Source organism: Lytechinus pictus, chromosome 10 (genome assembly GCF_037042905.1).
Source record: "Lytechinus pictus isolate F3 Inbred chromosome 10, Lp3.0, whole genome shotgun sequence".
NCBI lineage: Eukaryota > Metazoa > Echinodermata > Echinoidea > Temnopleuroida > Toxopneustidae > Lytechinus > Lytechinus pictus.
Window position 1 is genome coordinate 35,858,307 of NC_087254.1, and position 20,093 is coordinate 35,878,399.

The 20,093-nt window shown below is 36.1% G+C and overlaps 1 protein-coding gene across 1 annotated transcript in view; it reads right to left on the reverse strand.

Annotated features, from left to right (window-relative positions):
* Positions 1–1,892: 1,892 nt before the first annotated feature.
* The window catches only part of LOC129270558 (galanin receptor type 1-like), an 87,950-nt gene continuing 69,749 nt past the window's right edge, over positions 1,893–20,093 (reverse strand). Inside the window, exon 2 of the mRNA XM_054907920.2 lies at positions 1,893–2,598. Coding sequence (XP_054763895.2) covers positions 1,893–2,598 — 706 coding nt within the window. The remainder of the gene's footprint in view (positions 2,599–20,093) is intronic.

Genomic DNA, 20,093 nt, shown 5'->3' on the forward strand with positions numbered 1-20,093 from the left:
ATCAATAAAAATGGGGGGAAAATGAAATGTGTTTCTGATTAATAATACAGTCAAATGACGAAAAAGAAAGAAAACTGATAATATTTGTTTAATTCACATAATGATCTCATTAAATCGCAGAAGAGCACTCAAGACCGAAACAGACCATCGCACAGCGGAAACATATTTAGTCGTATGCTTTTGCGAATGTTGAACGTTTTCATTGCGAGTGTCCTGCCACTATTCTTCCTGTGATTGCGCCAATCACAGCCAAAAGCACATCGTCTTGCGATCAACATGGAGTAAAATATCCGATCAAAATTTGAATGCCAGTTAATTTAAGGACAGTGTTCATATTATGATGCCAGGAAAGAAAACAAAGAAAATTTAACATTTTTTACAAGAGATTCCCACTATTAGGTGACTTCTTCCTGTATGCTTTAACATGATGATACCCTTTAAGAATAATCGCGCAAAGTCGCAACCGGTCGCACATCCAAGCATTACGATCGGTTGCGTTACGATCAGTTGAGCGACAGTATCATGTAGTCTCTATTATAGATTCCATGATTTGCTTCTATACAGGGCGCTATCATATCTACACGTGTTGCCCTAAAGCCCCTTCCACAATCGGTGGTGCGACTGCTTACAACCGTTGCGATTCCTGAAAACCTAATACAAATGCCAACAACAGACACATTTAAAAGAAATATTGATATATTTCGGCAAAAAACCACTTTGAGCTTCCATGACTCCTCACGCCTCCTCAAGCTCATGAAGTAGTAGTTTTCAGTGACCAATCATACAAGAAGCGACCGGGAATTACAGGCTTGCGCCTTCATCCCGTACCAGATGATGATGATGATGATGATGATATATTGTGACCAAATGATCGCACAAGCAATTGTGAAAGCCCCTTAACGGAGTGTGACCCATTGTGATCAATTATCAGTCTTTTTTTCACCAGTAGTCAAGCAACGTTGTGCAATACTTGTTCGCACGACTGGTGCACGACCTTCTCCAACGAACTGACGGCATTTTAGTTAAAAAGACCCCCGATTTTTATAACATGCTGTACAGTCAGCTGCAACCATTTATGACCACATGAGTTGATCAGAACCTGAAGAACCATAGCTCATGCTAAAGCAAAGGTCCATTATCGACACTCAAGTATTACAGTATGACCACGGTCAAGAGCGGTCAAATCGGCCTTTCAACCATCAATGACCAGCCGAAGAAGTACGCAACAGGGCCCCGTCGTTACTATTATGGTAACTTTGCCATCCAATGGTATCTTTCATGAAATCCTTGATTCTGATTGGCTGATGAGCATTGTTACCATGGTAATGGTATCTTTCATGAAATCCTTAATTCTGATTGGCTGATGAGCATTGTTACCATGGTAGTTACGACTGGATGGCAAAGTTACCATAATGGTAACTTTTATGTAACAGGGCCCAGAACCGTAGTTGTAGACCAAAGAAGACAGAAAAAAAAACTTCTCAAAACTTACACGGTCAATACGGTCACCCAGCCAACCAATTCTGACCGTTGCATTTGTCTTATAGCACCTTTGATCATGAACTGCGGTTGCATGAAAAAAAATAATCATGTGCTATTACCAATAGCAATGGTCAGATAGATGGGTAGGCTGAAACGTATCTTTCCTTGAATTCCCTTAACGCAATTTTAGTTACTATGATAACATTAGTCTGAAACTGTCACAAGGTTTGAAGACGTCTTGAGATTTGTACGTTCGGTACGACTGTTCTGCGGAACGATCGATTCTCTTATTAACTTAACAAGCTTATGAGAAATACAATAAGAGAGCCTCTAGTCCCATCATATCAACTCTGAGCTGGGTCATAGACGGACAGTTCTTGATATCTTGATGATCTGATGTGCCTGAAGGACTAAGATATCCGTCCACCAGAGCTAGTAAACGACTTCCTACTTCCTACTGCTGACATGCGAGTAGAGTTGGTGGTATTCCTCGTCTGTTCACATTCAAGGGCAGCTGTTCCGTTTGGGTAGAGCTCGTGGCAGCAGATGAGTTGAGCCTTGCAGTTTCTTTCCTTCTTCCCCGTACAGCAGCAGGAGCAAGCCTGGTAGTAATTCTTGCGGAAATTCTCGCAGAGACACGAGTAGAGCAGCGGGTTGAGACAGCTGTTGGCGTACCCCATCAGTCTGCAAAGTATACCTGCGTAGTAGCTGAAAGGTGACAGGGGAATGAGCTGCCAGCATTCCATGATGCTACGGATGTGATAAGGGAGCCAACAGATGGAGAAACAAGACACAAGGATCATCACCATTCGCGCCACTTTGCGTCTCGTGTGTCGTCTGCGCGGAGCACCGGTCATGTAGGGACTGACGAACTCCGCTCCAGCGTTCCATAGTACAGCAGCCATGCGGGCATAGCACAGGCAGATGACACCAAGAGGGATTACGTAGAAGAAGACAAAGAGACTTGTCTTGAAGGCTCTTTGAGACATAATGTTTGGCCATACCTCAACACAGAGCCTGTCATCATACAATTTAGCGTAGATAGCTGGAGGGCTCTGGGATAGTAGACAGACAATCCAGATCGCTGCAAGGACTATGGCTGTTCCAGATTTCGACCTGCAAGAAACAAGAAGAAAAGTACTTTATTATTTTTTTTTGTAAACTATTCAGGATCTTTTTAAGTCACTTCAAATGACATAAGTTTCTTAAATAAACAATAAGTATCACGTTACACGGGACACTAAGGGTGATTTTTAAGTGTGGTTTGTTCAGGGGGTTGTCCTCAGAAAAAAATGGCAAGCAAAAAAAAGGGCTATTACTAAATAAACGAGGTGATTTGGGAGAAATAACCTCTTTCGAGGGGGTGCTGCTTATGGTAAATGACATACGCAGCACCCCTGAAAAGTCGGGGGGGGGGGTTCAGAACCCCCCCTTCCCAGGACCATGACGTCAGACAGACGAGCTTTTAGGATTAAAAGTATTATTGTCGGTAAATCCTAGAGATATCGATCAATCATACTTTATTTTGATAAAATATTAATCTTATGAGTACTTTCACATCTTCAGTAGATGAGCGTTCATATTTCTCGCAATAAACAACTTACTCTTACCTTAACATATACATAGCTGGGACCTTACATCATTTGATGATAATAACACCTTCTTTTAACCATAAAGGTATCCTTGTTTTAACAAAAATATAATTTATTTCCTATGAGTACTTTGATATCTACTTTAGATTACATGTCATATTACATGAGTCACCTAAAATAATTATATAAACGAGGGGAAAAAGGGAAATCCTAAAAGATAAGGTCCCTTGCAACAAAGAGAACCATGGGCAATGCCACACCGGGGGGGGGGGGGGGGTACCACTCTGAACTCCAAAGTACTAAAATTAGAGAGAATAAGAGGCAGATTATAAAAGCATAAGAGGAGAAATTTGATCCGTTAGTTATCATAACACCCAATTTATTCAATTAAAAAAAAGAATGATCGCGCCTTTAAGTCGCCTTTTTCTTCCCTTATCTAAATACAATGTCAACATGGTAACACTTTCAATCCCTAACGGAGATTCTGGTTTCTACATTATATTAATCAATTTAAAGACCGGCAGTTACCTAGTTCTCGGAGATGAAGTCCGTGACATGTGGAAATTCGTGTCATTGATTCCTGTTTTCCATGTAGAAGAAGGGAGTGGGGTTGGTCCCCCCCCCAAAAAAAAAAAATCGAATGGAATTTACGCCTGATTAGACAAAATATATTATAGCAGATTTTATCAGATCTGCTTTTATCTCAACTTTATGAAATTGTGAAAAATACACTCTTTATGATAATAATAATAATAACCACCCTTGTTATTGCGATGTAATTTTTAAGATAACATTCTGAGAAGAAGCACCGCAAGGGGATACAGCACTGTTTGTCAATAATACATTTTATGAGGCATCTAGGAATTTAATGTGCTTGATCGAATTTGGTTAAGCACTTTATGAGGATATTGAATTAGGTTTATCGTAACAATGTTGTGAGAAGCATTCATACGGGAAAGATCATGAATCTTATGTGGGAAGAATACAAAGGCCTATCTATAATGACCTTGACCTTGAACTCGCAATTACTGTTAGTCCCATTACATAAATGTCAATGACGTAGTTGAGGGGTCCATCAGACGTTCAACATAGCATAATGGGAATCTGATTGTTATTAAGCAAAAGGAGGTTAAGAGAATTGGCGGGGAAAGACGGGGGGATGGGGGCTGGAGGGAGATGGGGGTGAGAGATGATGAAGAAGGAGTTAAAATATTGAGGAAAAAAATAATGATAATGATTATATGATGATTATGAGGATGAAGATGGTGATGGTGATCATGGTAATGATGTAAAGAATAACCGATGATGATGATGATGAAGAAGAAAGTGTAAGAGAAGAAGAAGAAGAGGTAGAATAAGAAGAAGAAGAAGTAAAATAGTAGGAGAAGAAGAAGAAGAAATAGAAGAAGAAAAACAAAACGAAGAAGAGGAAGAAGCAAAACAAAAAGAAGACGAAAAAGAGGAAGGAGGAAGACGAAGAAGAATAAGAACAAAAAGAAGAGGAGGAGGGGGATAAGAAGATGAAGAGGAGGAGAAAGAAGAGGTAAAAGAATACGAAGAGAGAGCGCGAAGATATAGAAAAGAACTCAAGACAATACAAGTTGATAAAAGAAAGGGGGTACTGCGTGTTAAGGAAAAGAAAGAGTGCTGAGTTGTTGCAAAAATAAAATGGAAGTATCAACGCGCAGATTTAGACTAATGATTAAAATGTATGACTTCCGTTCATAAGAATCAGGTCACAGGAGTAACTTTTGGTTCATTTATGAAGCAAAAGATTCAGTTTAAGACTCGAAGAGTGATATCATGTTGGTTTTTAAGGAAGATAGTTGCAGGGGTATGGAAAGAGATTACAATCAATGAGGTAGTAGAGATTAAAAATGCAAGATATCATAAATAAAATTCTGACAAATTATATCTGGTCCGAATGGCACTGCCAGCTCAATTTTTTTTTTCATTTCTAATTATATATGATTTATGAATGTAAAGGATTTGACAAGACTCTTAAACTGCCATCACCATCCATCTTTAATTCTTCATGATTATTTTTGTAATCTTCTCCTAATTCAAAATATAAAATCAATCGAAGGAGCAAAGATAGGTGTGTACATGTGTTTCATGAGGAATATGATGAAAAATGCAAAGGATGAAGTTTTGAGCTAGCCCGACGATACGCCGCCCCCTATCGAAGAAAATATTGTCTAAAATATATAATTAGATACATGTATATTGATATCTTGGACTTAAATGAATCGTCGCAGTAAGGTATCGTTTTGAAATATTAGATTGTATACTCTTTTCTTATATTATCCATGTGTTTAAAACACGATGATCACACGATCGATACAAAGGACGTACCTTCTCTCTATCTGTACCAAAAGAACATTATGCTATCATTAGGACCGAAGGGCGCCAATCCAAAACAGTTAAAATAGTTTGTATATAACGCATTATTATCACGGTAGAAAATCTAACATAACAAGTTAAAAATAATGTCTTACTATTGCCGTGATTGTTGGCCTTCCATGTAAAAAGAAAGTTAGGCCCATTTACGGTGTAAAATGTTTGACTTGAGGAAAAGCAGTGAGATGATTCGAGCTAAACTTATTACATAGCAATACAACTTGAACTTTGAAAATTGAATGCGCCCACTCACACAAAAAAAGATTGTTCGGAAATTGAATGTTTTGACACCATTAGGCATATTCCTGGCGAGATTGCCGCCATAATTTAAGCTCTGTCCACGTCTTCTATGATATATTAAAACCAGGTGTAAACATTGCCTTCCTCAAAGGCCCCGGGATATGCAAGATTCAAGATGAGATGAGAAAACATTGAAGGTTAAGAGTTTTAAGATGGATTTAATAGAACGCCTGGGATGGAAAGAGGGGCTTCAAGACACTTAAGTATTATTGTTTAGTGCTTGAATAAAGATAGGATAGTCTCAAGGTTAATTTTATTTTTTATACCTTTAACTTTGTTCACGTGAGAACCTGTGATAGAGGAGATGAGATTGGATAGAGGATGGATAGAACTTGCAGCTTAAAATCTATCCAATCGGGTGCCCAATCAAAATATTTAAAATGGCGCATTTTCTGTTTTTGGAATTGGCTTAAACATTCAATATTTTCTATTCTTGAAGCTTTCTGATCTCCAAAAAGTATAAATTTGTTATATATATGCTCAAAAGATGTTATTGAAGGATGGCACTAGCTAGATATTAAAACAATTTAGTTTACAAAGAATTAATGATTGAAAGAAGATTCGACGGCTACTATATATCTTTATAATAATTAGATAATACTCGATTATTGTTCACATTATTGACCCTATACCGAAGACATGCTTATCGCTTTGAATTATCATTCAGAGAAAATTCCTATGCAACAAGAAGCGCCTACTCCATATCACGATGTAATTATTTGAATAGAAACATCTAACTTGTAGCGTTGGGGGTTGAGGGAGGTGGGGGTGGTATAAAAAATGCGAATTGTATTCTATTCTGCTAATGTCTTCACGTCATTTTTATATCATTCCATTTCATCTGGCTGTTGACATGCTAAACATGGTGGAAGTGCATGAATTGTGTTTCCTGCAAAAATATATGTCTTCACACCAACTGACAATAATAGCTGTTTTTAATTAATTTTCACAATGAAGAATAAGAAATCAATATGACTTTAAGTTAAAAAGCAATCTACAATAACAATCAACAACCATGCAGGTCTGTCGGCGGGGTAGCTTGCGACCTCTACTCCACGCATCGCCGACACTGAGACAACAAGGGGGTGAAAGCTAAATTTACTAAACCCTTCATCTATTTAGGACATGTTGTTTTGAAAGCAGATCAGCTTTCTGATGCTTGCCACCTTCTTTGGTTCCTTTGAAATAAAGATGAAGACGGTATCGCTTTGCGATGTGTATGAGGGCGGATGGATGACTCCTCGACCTAACTACCTAGAGACCGCGGGGCGCATTTCATGAAAGAGTTTTGTCACCAACAGGTGTTATAAACTGCCCTGACTGCTGGAATTCCTTGCATCTGATTGGCTAAGAGCAAACTGGTCAATGGAAATCGCCGACAAAATTCTTCGTGAAATGCTCCGCGGTCAACACTGACGAGCATGTGTCAATGAGGTCCGCGAAGTGCCTGTAATGCCTCTAGTCACACAACTTACCCAACCGATGATAATATACTATTAGGAATAAAATAATTCAAAGATCGGCTCTGAAATCAGTTTGATTGGTATGACTGTGACATAAGGGAGTGATTATGAAAGCAAAAGGACATGGGAGAGATAAAAAGGGCTATTTTTAAACATCAATCTTGTCGTTTATTTCGCCATTTTTCATACAAAGTATAGCCGCCCTCGGTCTACTTATGGTGGCTATTCTTCATGGTGTTACGCCACTTAGGTTTGCATAAGCAATGATGTCAATTACACCATATTAGTCCAGGATAGAAGGGGTCGAACCTTGTTTTTTTATATATACAATGTTTTTTGATGGTTTCTTGTCAATTCGAGGGTGCTGATTCCGAATCTGAATGATGCCACTCGTGTAACCTTGAGCATTTTCCGCAAATTGGCAAAATCCAATATGGCCGCCAATATATTTAAATTACCCATGAAAATCATAAAATTGTCCACACATTGGTTATAAAGTACATGCAATTGTGCTGCCGGAGTGAAATAATATCTGAAAAAAATGATTTTTCTCAAAATATTTATTTTCTTGATATCAAAATGGCCGCCATCATAGACCCCTGTACAATATGAATGGGGAAAATTAATTTTTACAAAATTGAGCACTGAAATGCAAGTAATTATGATCTATGAGTGAAGCAATGTCTGACAACATGATTGCTAACGATATATATCATTTGTTATGTCAGTTATGTGATAAATCCTGTATTTTGATATTCAAAATGGCATCCAAAAGCCCTAAAACTATTATGTACAATGTGAATGGTGACACAAAAAAATCACAAGAGTGAGCACTAAAATGCATTTTGTTAAGATAAACGAGTGGAATACTGACTAAAAGCATTATTGTTAACGAAATTCATTATTTAACATGCCATGTATGTGATAAACCCTGTATTTTGATATTTAATATGGCCGCCAAAGGCCCTAAAATTATGATCTACGATGTGAGAGAGGACAAAAACAATCACAAGGTGAGCACTAAAACGTTTATTTTTTGTGGTAAATTAATGGAATACTGTCTTCAAATATAATTTGCAACGAAATATATTATTCGGGTTTCATATTTGTGTTAAATAATGTATTTTTACTTTCAAAATGGCCGCCAAAAGACATTGACTGTATTATGTACAATCGATCTGGGAAACCAATTTTCACAGGAGTCAGCACCATAACATGCATATAATTGTGATTTAAGAGTAAAATATTGTCTGAAAACATAATTTCTAACAAGATATATCATTCATTCTGCCAGGTAGGTGATAAATAATGTATTTTGAAAGTCAAAATGGCCGCTACAGGCCCTAGCGGTAGGCCTATTATGTACTTTGTGAATGGGAACATATAATTTTAACAGAATTTGGCTTTGCTTGACTAAATGGTGTTGCATGTATGAGTGAAATATCGTCTGAAAATATGATTTTGTAACCAAATAGATCATTTCTTATGTTATTTAGGTGATAAATGCTATATTTAAATTTCAAAATGGCTGCAATATGTTTCTTTGTGGAAATTATCTTTCCCCATTCAAATTGTACATATTAAGATAAGGGACTATGGCGGCCATTTTTCATTTTTAAAAGGCTGCATTCATCACCTTTATGACACAAGCTATGATATATTTCGTTAGAAATCATTGGGTTTAGACAATACTTAACACTTACATCAAAATTAAGCCATTTTCATAGTAAAAATTTTGTCAAAATTATCTGTCCCCAGTTACAATATACATACTACTTTGGGCTATGGCAGCAATTTTGAATTTCAAAGTAAGGCCTTTATTACCTTCTCAACCATTATGTGATGCATTTAGTCAGAAATCATGTTCAAGACAACATTTTACCTATACATCACATAGTTACGTGCGTTTTTGGTTCTCATTCTGGTGATGATTAGTTTCCCTATACGCATGTTACAGAATTTGTAGGGGCTTGTGCGGCCGTTTTGAAAGTCAAAATACAGTATTTATCATCTACATGGGAGAGGAAATGTTATATTTCATTAAAAAAATCACGTTTTCAAACAATATTTTCCTTATACAACAAAATTATATGGATTTCATAGTCAGGCAAATCTTAATTCTTTCAAAAGTATTTATCCCCATTTACATTGTGGATAATACTGTAAGGGCCCTTATGGGCCATTTTGAATTTTACAATACAGCATTTATCTCATGCATGAAAAAGGAAATGATATGTTTCGCCAGAAAACATGTTTTTAGACAATATTTCACTCGTAGATTACAATTACATTCATTTTATTGTTTTTTACTTTTGTGAAAATTAGTTTCTTCATTCGCTTTGTTCATAATACAGATAGGGCCTATGGCAGCCATTTTGAATGTCAACATGCAGCATAATTACCGAAATTGCAAGGGAAATTATATGTTTCGTTATAAATCCTTGTTGTCAGACAGTGTTACACCAATATTTCAGCGGTGAATATTTCGCAGTTATTGGCATTTTAAAGTCAAACAAATTCAAAGGTTGTGAAAATTATTTGTCCCCTTTTATATATTGTACACAGTATAATCATTTGTCATTTATTTATTTATTCAAGTCCATTAAAATACATTGAGCATATCAAAAATATCAAAAATACACAGAAACAAGGAAACAAAGAAACATAGTAAGATACAAGTAAGATTTTTTAAAAGGCTAAGATTGTATAAGGATAATTACAGTACATGCATAAAAAATGAACATGAAATGGGAAGCTGCAAAAGAACAAAGCAAATGTTCTGTCGAGGCAGTCCCTATGGACAGTAAAATATAAAATTCAAGACTTGTACTGATAAAATAAACATATAATAATTAGGAAATATGATGGGATGAATTAAACTAAGATGTTGGATGGTTGAAAAGAAAGTTTTTCAACTTGGATTTAAATGGGTCTATGACAGCCATTTTGAATATCATAATACAGCATTTATCACATTAGATAGTATACAAATGACATAGTTTTGTTAATAGTCATGTTTTCAGACAGTAGTCCACTCGCAGGTCACAATCACATGCAATAATAGTGCTCTTGTTTGAAAAAATATTTTTCCCCATTCATATTCTACATAATTAAGTATACAGGGGTTATGGCGGCCATTTTGAATATCAATAAAATAAATATTTTGTCAAATATCGCTTTTCCAATTGGGATTTCACTTCTGCACAACAACTACATGCATTTTATAGCTAATGTGTGGGCAATTTTATGATTTTCATGGGTAATTTGCATATTTTGGCGGCCATATTGGATTTTGCCAATTTGCGGAAAATGCTCAAGGTTACAAGAGTGGCATCATTCAGATTCGGAATCAGCACCCTCGAATTGACAAGAAACCATCAAAAAACATTGTATATCTAAAAAAAACAAGGTTCGACCCCTTGTCTATGGGGCCTATCCTGGACTATATAGCATGAATATTCTAGAGTGAACCCGACTACAAGCCACGGGGAAAGTCACCCACCCACCGGCATCTTATATTACTTCAATTCGTTACAAAACCGTGTGCCATTTCCTTAGAAATATACGAATAGGATTCAAAATTGAAAGTATAATGAAGCACATCCTTCGAAAACATCTCAAAGCTAATGTATTATTCACGTTAATTAGCAACAAACTCCTCCACGCTCTAAAATGAAGCTATACAGATGCTAGGAAATAGAAATAACGAACAGAACATAAATAAGAACAAAGGGAATCATACACGAATTGTAAACCTGCCAGTCCAGGAGCCCGATCATAAAAGTTACTATAATTATAGTAACTTTGATATTGGAAACTACGGTAACCAAACAACAGGAATCAGCAGTAAATCAGAATCAATATTCCAATGGAAGTATCCGTTGGATAGCAAAGATACCATATTAATAACTTTTACACAAGGGGGCCTTGGGCTGACCATCGTATTCATGGTATTATATACACTATACGTTACGTGCAACCATATTCTTATAACAAATCTTATTTTGCATTAATATGAAAGTTTAAACGAATAAAGTATTATTGTTCGAGAATTATAGTAATGCCAAGTAGTTTTCTACTTGACATTAATGCAAGCCTTATGGTAATCATCTTAAAATCACGGTAGACTGGTATACGATTTAGAATCAGCTTCACTTGTAAAAGACTGGAATTTCGATTTTAAGTGACTATTCGGAATTTTGATTATTAAGGTTTTACAGGATATATTTTCCACAATACCGGATCGCGAGAGGGGCCACGGAATGGGTTTGAAAGTGAGTGTGTGGGGGGGGGGGGGGGGGTGGCTGACCATGCAAAAAATCACAAACTTGGGAGTGTTTCATCAACATTTTTGTCGGACAAGTTGTCAGATCTGACAAAATTCCTAGATTTTAATTGGCTGAGAAGCACTGTTACTATGGTAAATGTCAGATAAATTAGGACTTGTCGGATAAAACGTCTGACAAGTCCTTTCATGAAACGGTCATGAAATGGTCTTACGTTTTTGTACAGGGTTTTGGAAACAATGTGGGGGAGGCTGAAGCCCAACATGCCCCCCCCCCCCGGTTCCACGACCCATGATGTGTGGGGGCTCTGTACACCTTTGTGTGAGGGTGTGCAAGTGACAGTTTTTTTTTTTCGGACGCGTATGACTTAGATATAAGTATTTACCTCGGACATTCAACGTCACAATCCGAAAGACGTGAACAAGGCTTGAACCTCATTCATCAACATTAACTTGTAACCTCCCCATATTTCTTGGATTACAGGCGCACCCCACTTGAATACCTTTCATCGTTGAGAAAAGTGTGATAGGCTATGAAGGTAGCATTTTTCAAAGGGAATTCCTTGTTTTATTTTGACCCCTTTTGATAGACGTAACTACCTTAGATTATGAAATAGAAAACCATCATGATTATTTTTCACAAAAGGAAAAAACTCATCAATTAACCATTAGAAAAATCACGAGAAAAGAAAGAAAAATACTTTTTTTGGGGTATTTAAATGATGTTTTATTGGTCACCTCAAGGTATATTCATTCAATACAGTTGAACAAATACAAATGATACATTATAAGAAATTACATAACAGTAACATATTAACATAAGTGGATAACCACTGTACCCGTCTCGCCACCTGCGTTCATGGACACTCCTTTTGTTATTTCGAATAGCTATAATTTTTTCCATTTTATACGATCTAGTTAACAAATCAACACAATCAGGAACTGTTGGTTTACATGATTTACATCTACTAAGATAAATTGATTTCTTTGCAATAACTAAAACATGATTAAAAAGAAGACATTTTCTTGATAAAATACCGAGTATTCTTTTTTCCGTTAATAATGAAAAATCAAACATAGTGAGTTATTTTCCTAGCTGATTCCAAAACAACTGTGTAAATGTACAATTCCAAAATAAATGTTCGATCGCTTCAATTTCTGCATTACAGAAAGAACATAAAGGTGAAGTAATGACTTTCATTTTATACAACTTATAGTTCAAGTTCAAAATATCATTCAATACTTTGAACTGAAATTCTCTGTAATTTACATCAATAGTATTCAATAGAATAGATGAACAAGCCAATACCAATTCTTTATCTGAAACATCATATCTGTTTTGAAGTCTAAACGTACTTACTGGACGCTCATATCTTTCTGCTACTAATAGATCATAAAAAAAATTACTTTTTATTTTGTTTAGCTGTACCAATTCAACAGGAAGAATAATATTTGATATAACTGCAATCTTAAATGAGTCCGTATATGATATTTTAGAAAAATTTGTCTTTAAAAATGAAGAATACACTCCTTGTAATCTAAAGTAGTCGTTGGCATCTAAATCAAATAACTTTTTCATTTCATCCAATCGTCTTAAAATACATCCTTCAGTAAGGATGTCATTAAAAAAGACAATTCTTTTTAAAAACAATTTTCGAAATAAGATCATAGCTCGAGTAACTTTCAGTTGTTTATTGTTCCAGATGATCTGGAACTTCGTATTATCCTCTCTGTTTCGTACATTAAGAGAATCCCAACATTGTAAAATATTTTTATGAAACTGAGGAATATCCAAGTTCAACATTTTGAGACCATAGTTACAGTTGAATACAAACAATCCTCAGTTCTTTTTAAGGTAATATTGAAGAATTTGAAACCATCCTTGTTTATCCGCATGTTTAATTCTTTCTATCCAAAATAGCAAGAGAAAAGAAAAATACTTGATATTTGTGATGCTGATGTTTATCAGTCACCTTTAGGGGACTCCCATTGGTAAATGGTCCAATATTTGGATAAAAACATCTATAAGGTGACTTTAGCCGTGAATGTTTGCCTCATGCTTATAAGCTCACGGAGTCGCCAAATGTCAGCAATTCAAGAATCATCATCTGATATAGGTAGTTGTGTACGTTGAACTCATCATCACCTGAGCATTATAACACTCTGATCTATACCCGGAGGAAAATAATCACTGTGATTGACAAAACTAGATCGATCATAATTTACTTCGTATACCGCAATAGGTCTAGACAACTAATAATGATCGTTTGCGAGGTGTTCTTTTCATTTTGGTTGAAGCACCCTAACCACAAAAAAGAACCACATTTATCTTGAAGTTGCGAGCGGACTTAAAAACCTAAAGTAGACGTTGTTCTTATCAATTTTGCGACGGAGACGACAGAAAAAAGTAAAGGAGGCGGGGTATATTTGGCATGTTTGGTATTTTCATGTCGTAAATAAGAAAAAAATGAACAATTAAAGCTCAATCAAGTATTAATGACTGATGAGCTCTTTCGTTTTTCTTTCCGTGCAAGTCGTCATCATTTTCATTATTTGTAAATGAAGGAATTACGTGAAGCGAGAGACGTCTTTTGCCACGTGAATATTAGGGGTTCAAGGGTTTCGCGCAATAAACTCGTTCTCGTTTAAGATTGTCACTCTGAATACCCACTGGCACTATATAGAGTTATGTCTGTAGCCTATGTTGCTGGCCAGTACAATGTAAAATGTTTTTTGAATTGATAAAGCGTTATACAATGGAAAGATGCTACCAGGTTCCTAAACGGGTAATAATGGGCGTTGCTTAAACAGAAACAGACAGTGTCCTAATTTTTAAAACTCTCTATCCATTTTTACGTACACTGCAAAAACTCCGGTGTTGATTTAACACCAGTCCGGAATCTATTATGTCCACACCAGAGAAGTATTAAAACAACACAGTTCGGAATCAAACCGATGCTGTTTTAATACTAATTGGTGTTGTATAAACACCTTTCTGGTGTTAGACCAACGAAACTGGTGTTGTTTAAGACTTCTCTGGTGTGGACATATATATATTCCGGGCTGGTGTTAAATCAACACCGGAGTTTTTGCAGTGTATTTTTTAAGGTTTTTTCACAGCATATAGCTGCAAAAAATAGAACTGGATCGGGAATAAATAATTATCATTAAAAAAAGTGGACCAATATTGAATATCAACTCTTCAAGGATTTGCATGACTTATTTGAAAGCACTTCAATGTATGATAATGAATAAAACTACAGATAATGATAGAAAATAGGGAATGTTTTATCAATGCAACATGCAGTCATAATCCTGCCGGAGACGGATTGTCGTGATGCAATACCCTAACAAATTCACTGCTGAATGTGTCACAAGCATAATGGTATAAGACGTTACCCCTCCCTCCGCGGAAAATAAGATGTCCTTTCTATCTCCTTGAGCCACCTGCCAGAAGGCAAGATGAGAGGACCCAAAGGCTTCTCCAGGGAGATTGCTTGATAATACCCCCATATTAACATCGTCACGTAGCTCATACACTTGATACATGCATCGGTTCATCTTTGAAAGAACGTGAAATTGACGACAGTACTTCAAACCTTTCCCTCTCCATTAAACGCTCTCTATAACAATGACCACGTCTCATCGTGATAGCCACAAACCTTAAAAACCTGGGAAACTGGGGATGGAATGAAAAAAAAACACTTTCCCTAAGGAATCTCCGACTTTTCATCTTCGTTGGTTTTGTTGTTTTACCACATAGGTTTATTGGTATTGTTAAATGGATAAAAATCGACCTAGGAATGTTAAACTCTCTGTAATTAAAGCGACGACATTTAACAACTCACCATGGATGGTTTCTGGAGTGTTTTCTTCACATGAAGTTCCTACTTGTGTTAAATGAAATAGCATTTCCCTCGATCTTTCTCGATCTCTTTCCTTTTCCCATCCTTGTTCTTCTTTATTTATAAAGCTGGTTGTTTATTAATTCTATCATATTTTCATCCTATCTGTATCGATATTTTTATTCATCTATATATACAATCAAATCTCTTTAGAAATAGGTCAATGGAGGCATGTGGCCTTTCTGTACAGGTTCTACACTCTAATTTAAACAATACTAGTATTGGGTAATGAGGTAATAATTATGAGGGTATTGGGCATTTCTTGTGGAAGCGCCGCGCCGTGGTGTAGCAGTTTGACTCTCGCCTTGTAATCAGAGGTTCGTATGTTCGAATCCCACCATGGTCTAGCGTCCTTTGGCAATCCACACTTCGCCACTCTCACCCAGGTGCTAATTGGGTACCGGTATAGGAAACAACCGTCATTGTGGTTGGTTTAGCAAGTTTGCGCCTAACAGGCTGCTTGAAATGCTATGAATTCAGTGACCGGGTAATAATAATTGTGACGCGCTTTGAGCAGTCGTAGATTGATAAAGCGCTATATAAATGCCAATTATTATTATTATTATTATAATTATTATTCTTTTGCATGGGCATTTTTATTTATCCAGTGTGAATTTATCCAGGAATTGCTGCTTATTCTTTTAACCTTACTGTACAATAATGCTTCCCTCATTTGGGTAAAAAACTGCCCAAGATTGGTTGGACACATAATTACCCTCGTGATGTTTACAAATTTACCTAATATTTTTTACAGTGTATTATAACACACATTGCTAGCAATTTAATGGGAGACGATTTTGGTGGACACTATACAGTGCGTATCAAAAAAAAGTTTACACTTTGAAAAAGCCCTGGGAATTAAAAAATATACAGCATATGGGTAATTTTTTCACATATATTCTTGGGTTTGGGTCTCATCTATCCAATGAAAGTAAGGGGTAAGGGGTAAGGGGGAAGGGCGAAATCAAACTTACCCTGCGAAACATTTCTCATACATTTCCCTTGCAATTTTAGTCAATTAAAATAAAATGGATACATTCAAGCATTTTGTAACAATTTTGCCACCCAAATTGAAATTTCAACACTTAGTAAGCACAACCTTTACCCTTTTTGTGCCAGCTGGATCTGAGGACATAACTGAATCTGAACAAAAGTTTATATCAGACATATCCAGCATTTTTCACTAAGTTTTTATCATTTAAAGTGGGTTTACATTTCATTTTTCATGTAATACTTGTTTCTTCACACTTTTCCCAAGCTTGACAATGACTAACAAAATAAAAATCAAGCCTGAGCAATTTCATGTAAATCACAGCTCAGTGTAAAGAAATTATCGTCACGAGGCCTCAGTGTGTGGGGGAGTGGGGTGGGGCGCAATGCATTCTTTGAAGTGTTTTGGGCAAGGAAACAAGTTAAAAAGGAAAAAGATATCTTCAAATCAAATTTACTAGCTAAATTCCACGTGTTCTTCATGATTAAGGTCTACTTTTATTCGCATAACTATTTCAAGGTTCTGCGCAAATCATTTTTCACTAACTTTTCAAAAGTAAGTGGTGCTCACTCAAGCGGAAATGTTTTTCGACAGTTATATCGTCATTTGCTTAAATGGATCGGTACCAATGTTAAAATGTGAAAAAATCTTCAGAATATTACAAATGTATAATTTTACAGGATTTTTTCTAAGTGCAAACTTTTTTTTGATACGCACTGTATACAGGATTTTACTTTGGACAACTGGCCGCTATGACAGATATGCATCAATTCTCTCATTTTCTCATCTGATTGGATGTAATTTTCCGATTCTCTGCTTTTCTATTCACCTATTTATTGAGTTGTAATGTTTCTTTAATCGCCTATTATTTGTTTATTCAAGGGGGGGGGGGGATGATCAAAATTGAACACAATCCTACATGTAGGTCTTATGTGACGAAGAATAAAACGGACATTCCAGAAACTCTATCAAATTTGAATAAAGCTTTTAAGCCTTGAAATACTTTTGAGTCAATGTACGGAAGATCACGAATCTTCTAAAAAATGTCCTCTAAACATGTACCCACGCACTCATAACATTTCCTCTTCCCATTTCCTGTGCGTCATTTTGTTTTTTTATTTTGAATATCACTTTATAAAAAAGGCATTTGCAAGAAAACCCGAGAGGAAATGCAATTATATATTTTAAAACACTCTTTCGATGTTTCAATTCACGCGTGACGCATTTCTGTCTTATCCCAAAAGATTTGACAATTTTTTCTTCATAAAACAAGGGGTTAATTTAAACGCCTGCCTGAGGAAATATTCATCAATGCATAATGTTCATAATGTATTATCTCATGTGGGAACATTTTCATCAACTGAAATGTTAAATGTACATTTCTAAAATTAATTATCAGAATTTAGGGCTTTCTGCATAGCAAATTTTCTCCAAACAGTAAAAGGTCTGTTTGAAATTTTTTACAACGTCGTGACCTTAATTTATTGAAAATTTAGTATAAAATATTAAACTTTGTTGTTTAAGATTTTACACAATCGTTGAATCCAAAAACCCCATTAATTTCAATACATATATTTTTCTTTATTGAGCAAACTCAGTTGTCTCTATTAAACCATACATCACAATTACGTTTACTACGTTCTTATCGATAAAACACATGTTATGTATGATTCTTTTTATTGTTTGTTGGACTTTGGTCAAACTTTTACGAGTGTAGTTATCCGATCTTCTAATTCTCTTGGTTTTTTTCATGGCTCAATTCTTTATTAACATCAAGAGGCTGCTAATATTAACTGTATGATGCAATATCGAATTCGTCTCATTATATTATGGCAGCTGGATATGTTGTTTTGTAATATGAAAAGATGACGATGGTTAGAATAACACTGAACCCAAACCAGACATCAGGTTTCTTTTTTTTTAAATATGAAATGACCGTTTTGTCGGTCCAAATCATGGACCTATTTATCTCTCCTTTTGCTATCCACTTTTAGGGGGTCCACCTGAATTTAGGGGGGGGGGACGCAGGAAACAAAATTGACAAGCAAAAAAAAAATAAAAACAACAACAACAACAACAACAGAAATTTGAAATTTTAGGAGGGGGGGGGTCCATCCCCCACCTCAAATTTAGGGGGGAGGACAGGACCCCCCGTTCCGCCGCCTATGGCTATCGTGCAGATTATTTCGAATTAAACGTGTTAAATTTATTGGCTTAGGCTTAACATGATCTTCAGGAGGGTGCTTACCACTTTATTTTATACATATTTTTTAAGATCACAGTATAATCGTTGTTTTAACTTTTATACTACGCTGTTTTATAATATGGACTTCAGTCACTTACACGGTACAATACGCCCTCCCCCCAAAAAAAAGCTATACACTTTTGAAATGGCTGCCAAATAAAAGTTTTATATCACTTTGGGGGAAAGATTTAAAGCCAAAAAGAGTCAATTTTCAAATGACACCAAAAAGTTGAAAATCTATTCATGCTTGAGTGATCACTGCCCCCCCCCCCTTAATCCAGGGGTATGAAAATGAGGCTGGGCAGGAATTAGAGCCTTCCAATTTCTTTCGTTTTTTTTTTTTTTTTTTTTTTGGGGGGGGGGACTTGCGGGTTTTGTGCTGAATTAATGATCTCTCTCTCTCTCTCTGTCTCACTTCCTGAATGGTAGCCTATTCAAAACTGAACTGCTAAGTGACCGGTGGCTGATGGTCAGTTTTTTTTTCATTAAATGATTACCAAGAAATTGACTGATTATGATGATTTATGAAATAATTTGTTGAAAAAAATGAATGTTTGATTGATCACATTGCACATTGATTCAGTTTAAATGATTGATAGGTAAACGTTGATGCCCTAATTTTCAGAATCTATCATTAAATCGACATTTTGCTCTGGACTTCATGCGTACATGAAGTAGCAATCAGTCTCTCAACAGGAGGGGAGGAGGGGGGGGGGCCTAAAATTATGTTGACCCTTATTCTATGAACCTACTTCTCCCACATAAGTCCTATCTCACTCCTATTGTCCTGACTCCCATGAACACATTGCTGAGATCCACATGAAAAAGTTAAAATGCTGCCCAAAAAGTGCAATTTTGGTTCACTGATGCATTAAAGTTCAAATAAATAATTTATTAAATAATTTGCTTAAACAACCAAAATTGGTCACGATAGTTCCAAAGGATTTGCCTCTCATAAAGTGACAGAAATTGGAAGGCTAATTCCATGTTAGTCAACCATGTTTAATTTTTTGAAGTTAAATATAAATAATAATTTTGTTTTAGATTTTAAACACTTGTATAAAGTATTAAACGACTGCTGTAAATTCCGTGTTTACACTCTGCATCGGCTCGCGATGCAGAACCGAGAGCCGGTGCAGAATCGGCTCTCGGGTTATCTTGCATCGCGTTTACACGCTGTCACAGCTGGCGGGGCAAAAACACAGTGGATTCTATTTGCGCATATTTTACGCCATGTGTATTGACGTCACAATAAGTGAACAGGTGGGTGAACCTTTTTTATGCGTTAAATAATCACCAATGAACATCAAATGGTAAATATTATTTACCACAAGAAAGGATCACCAGTCGTTCTTAATATCACTCTTAACTTACGAACAGCTTTATGAAACGGCCCCCTGGTAAGCAATCAGCTAATTGCCGTGCAGACT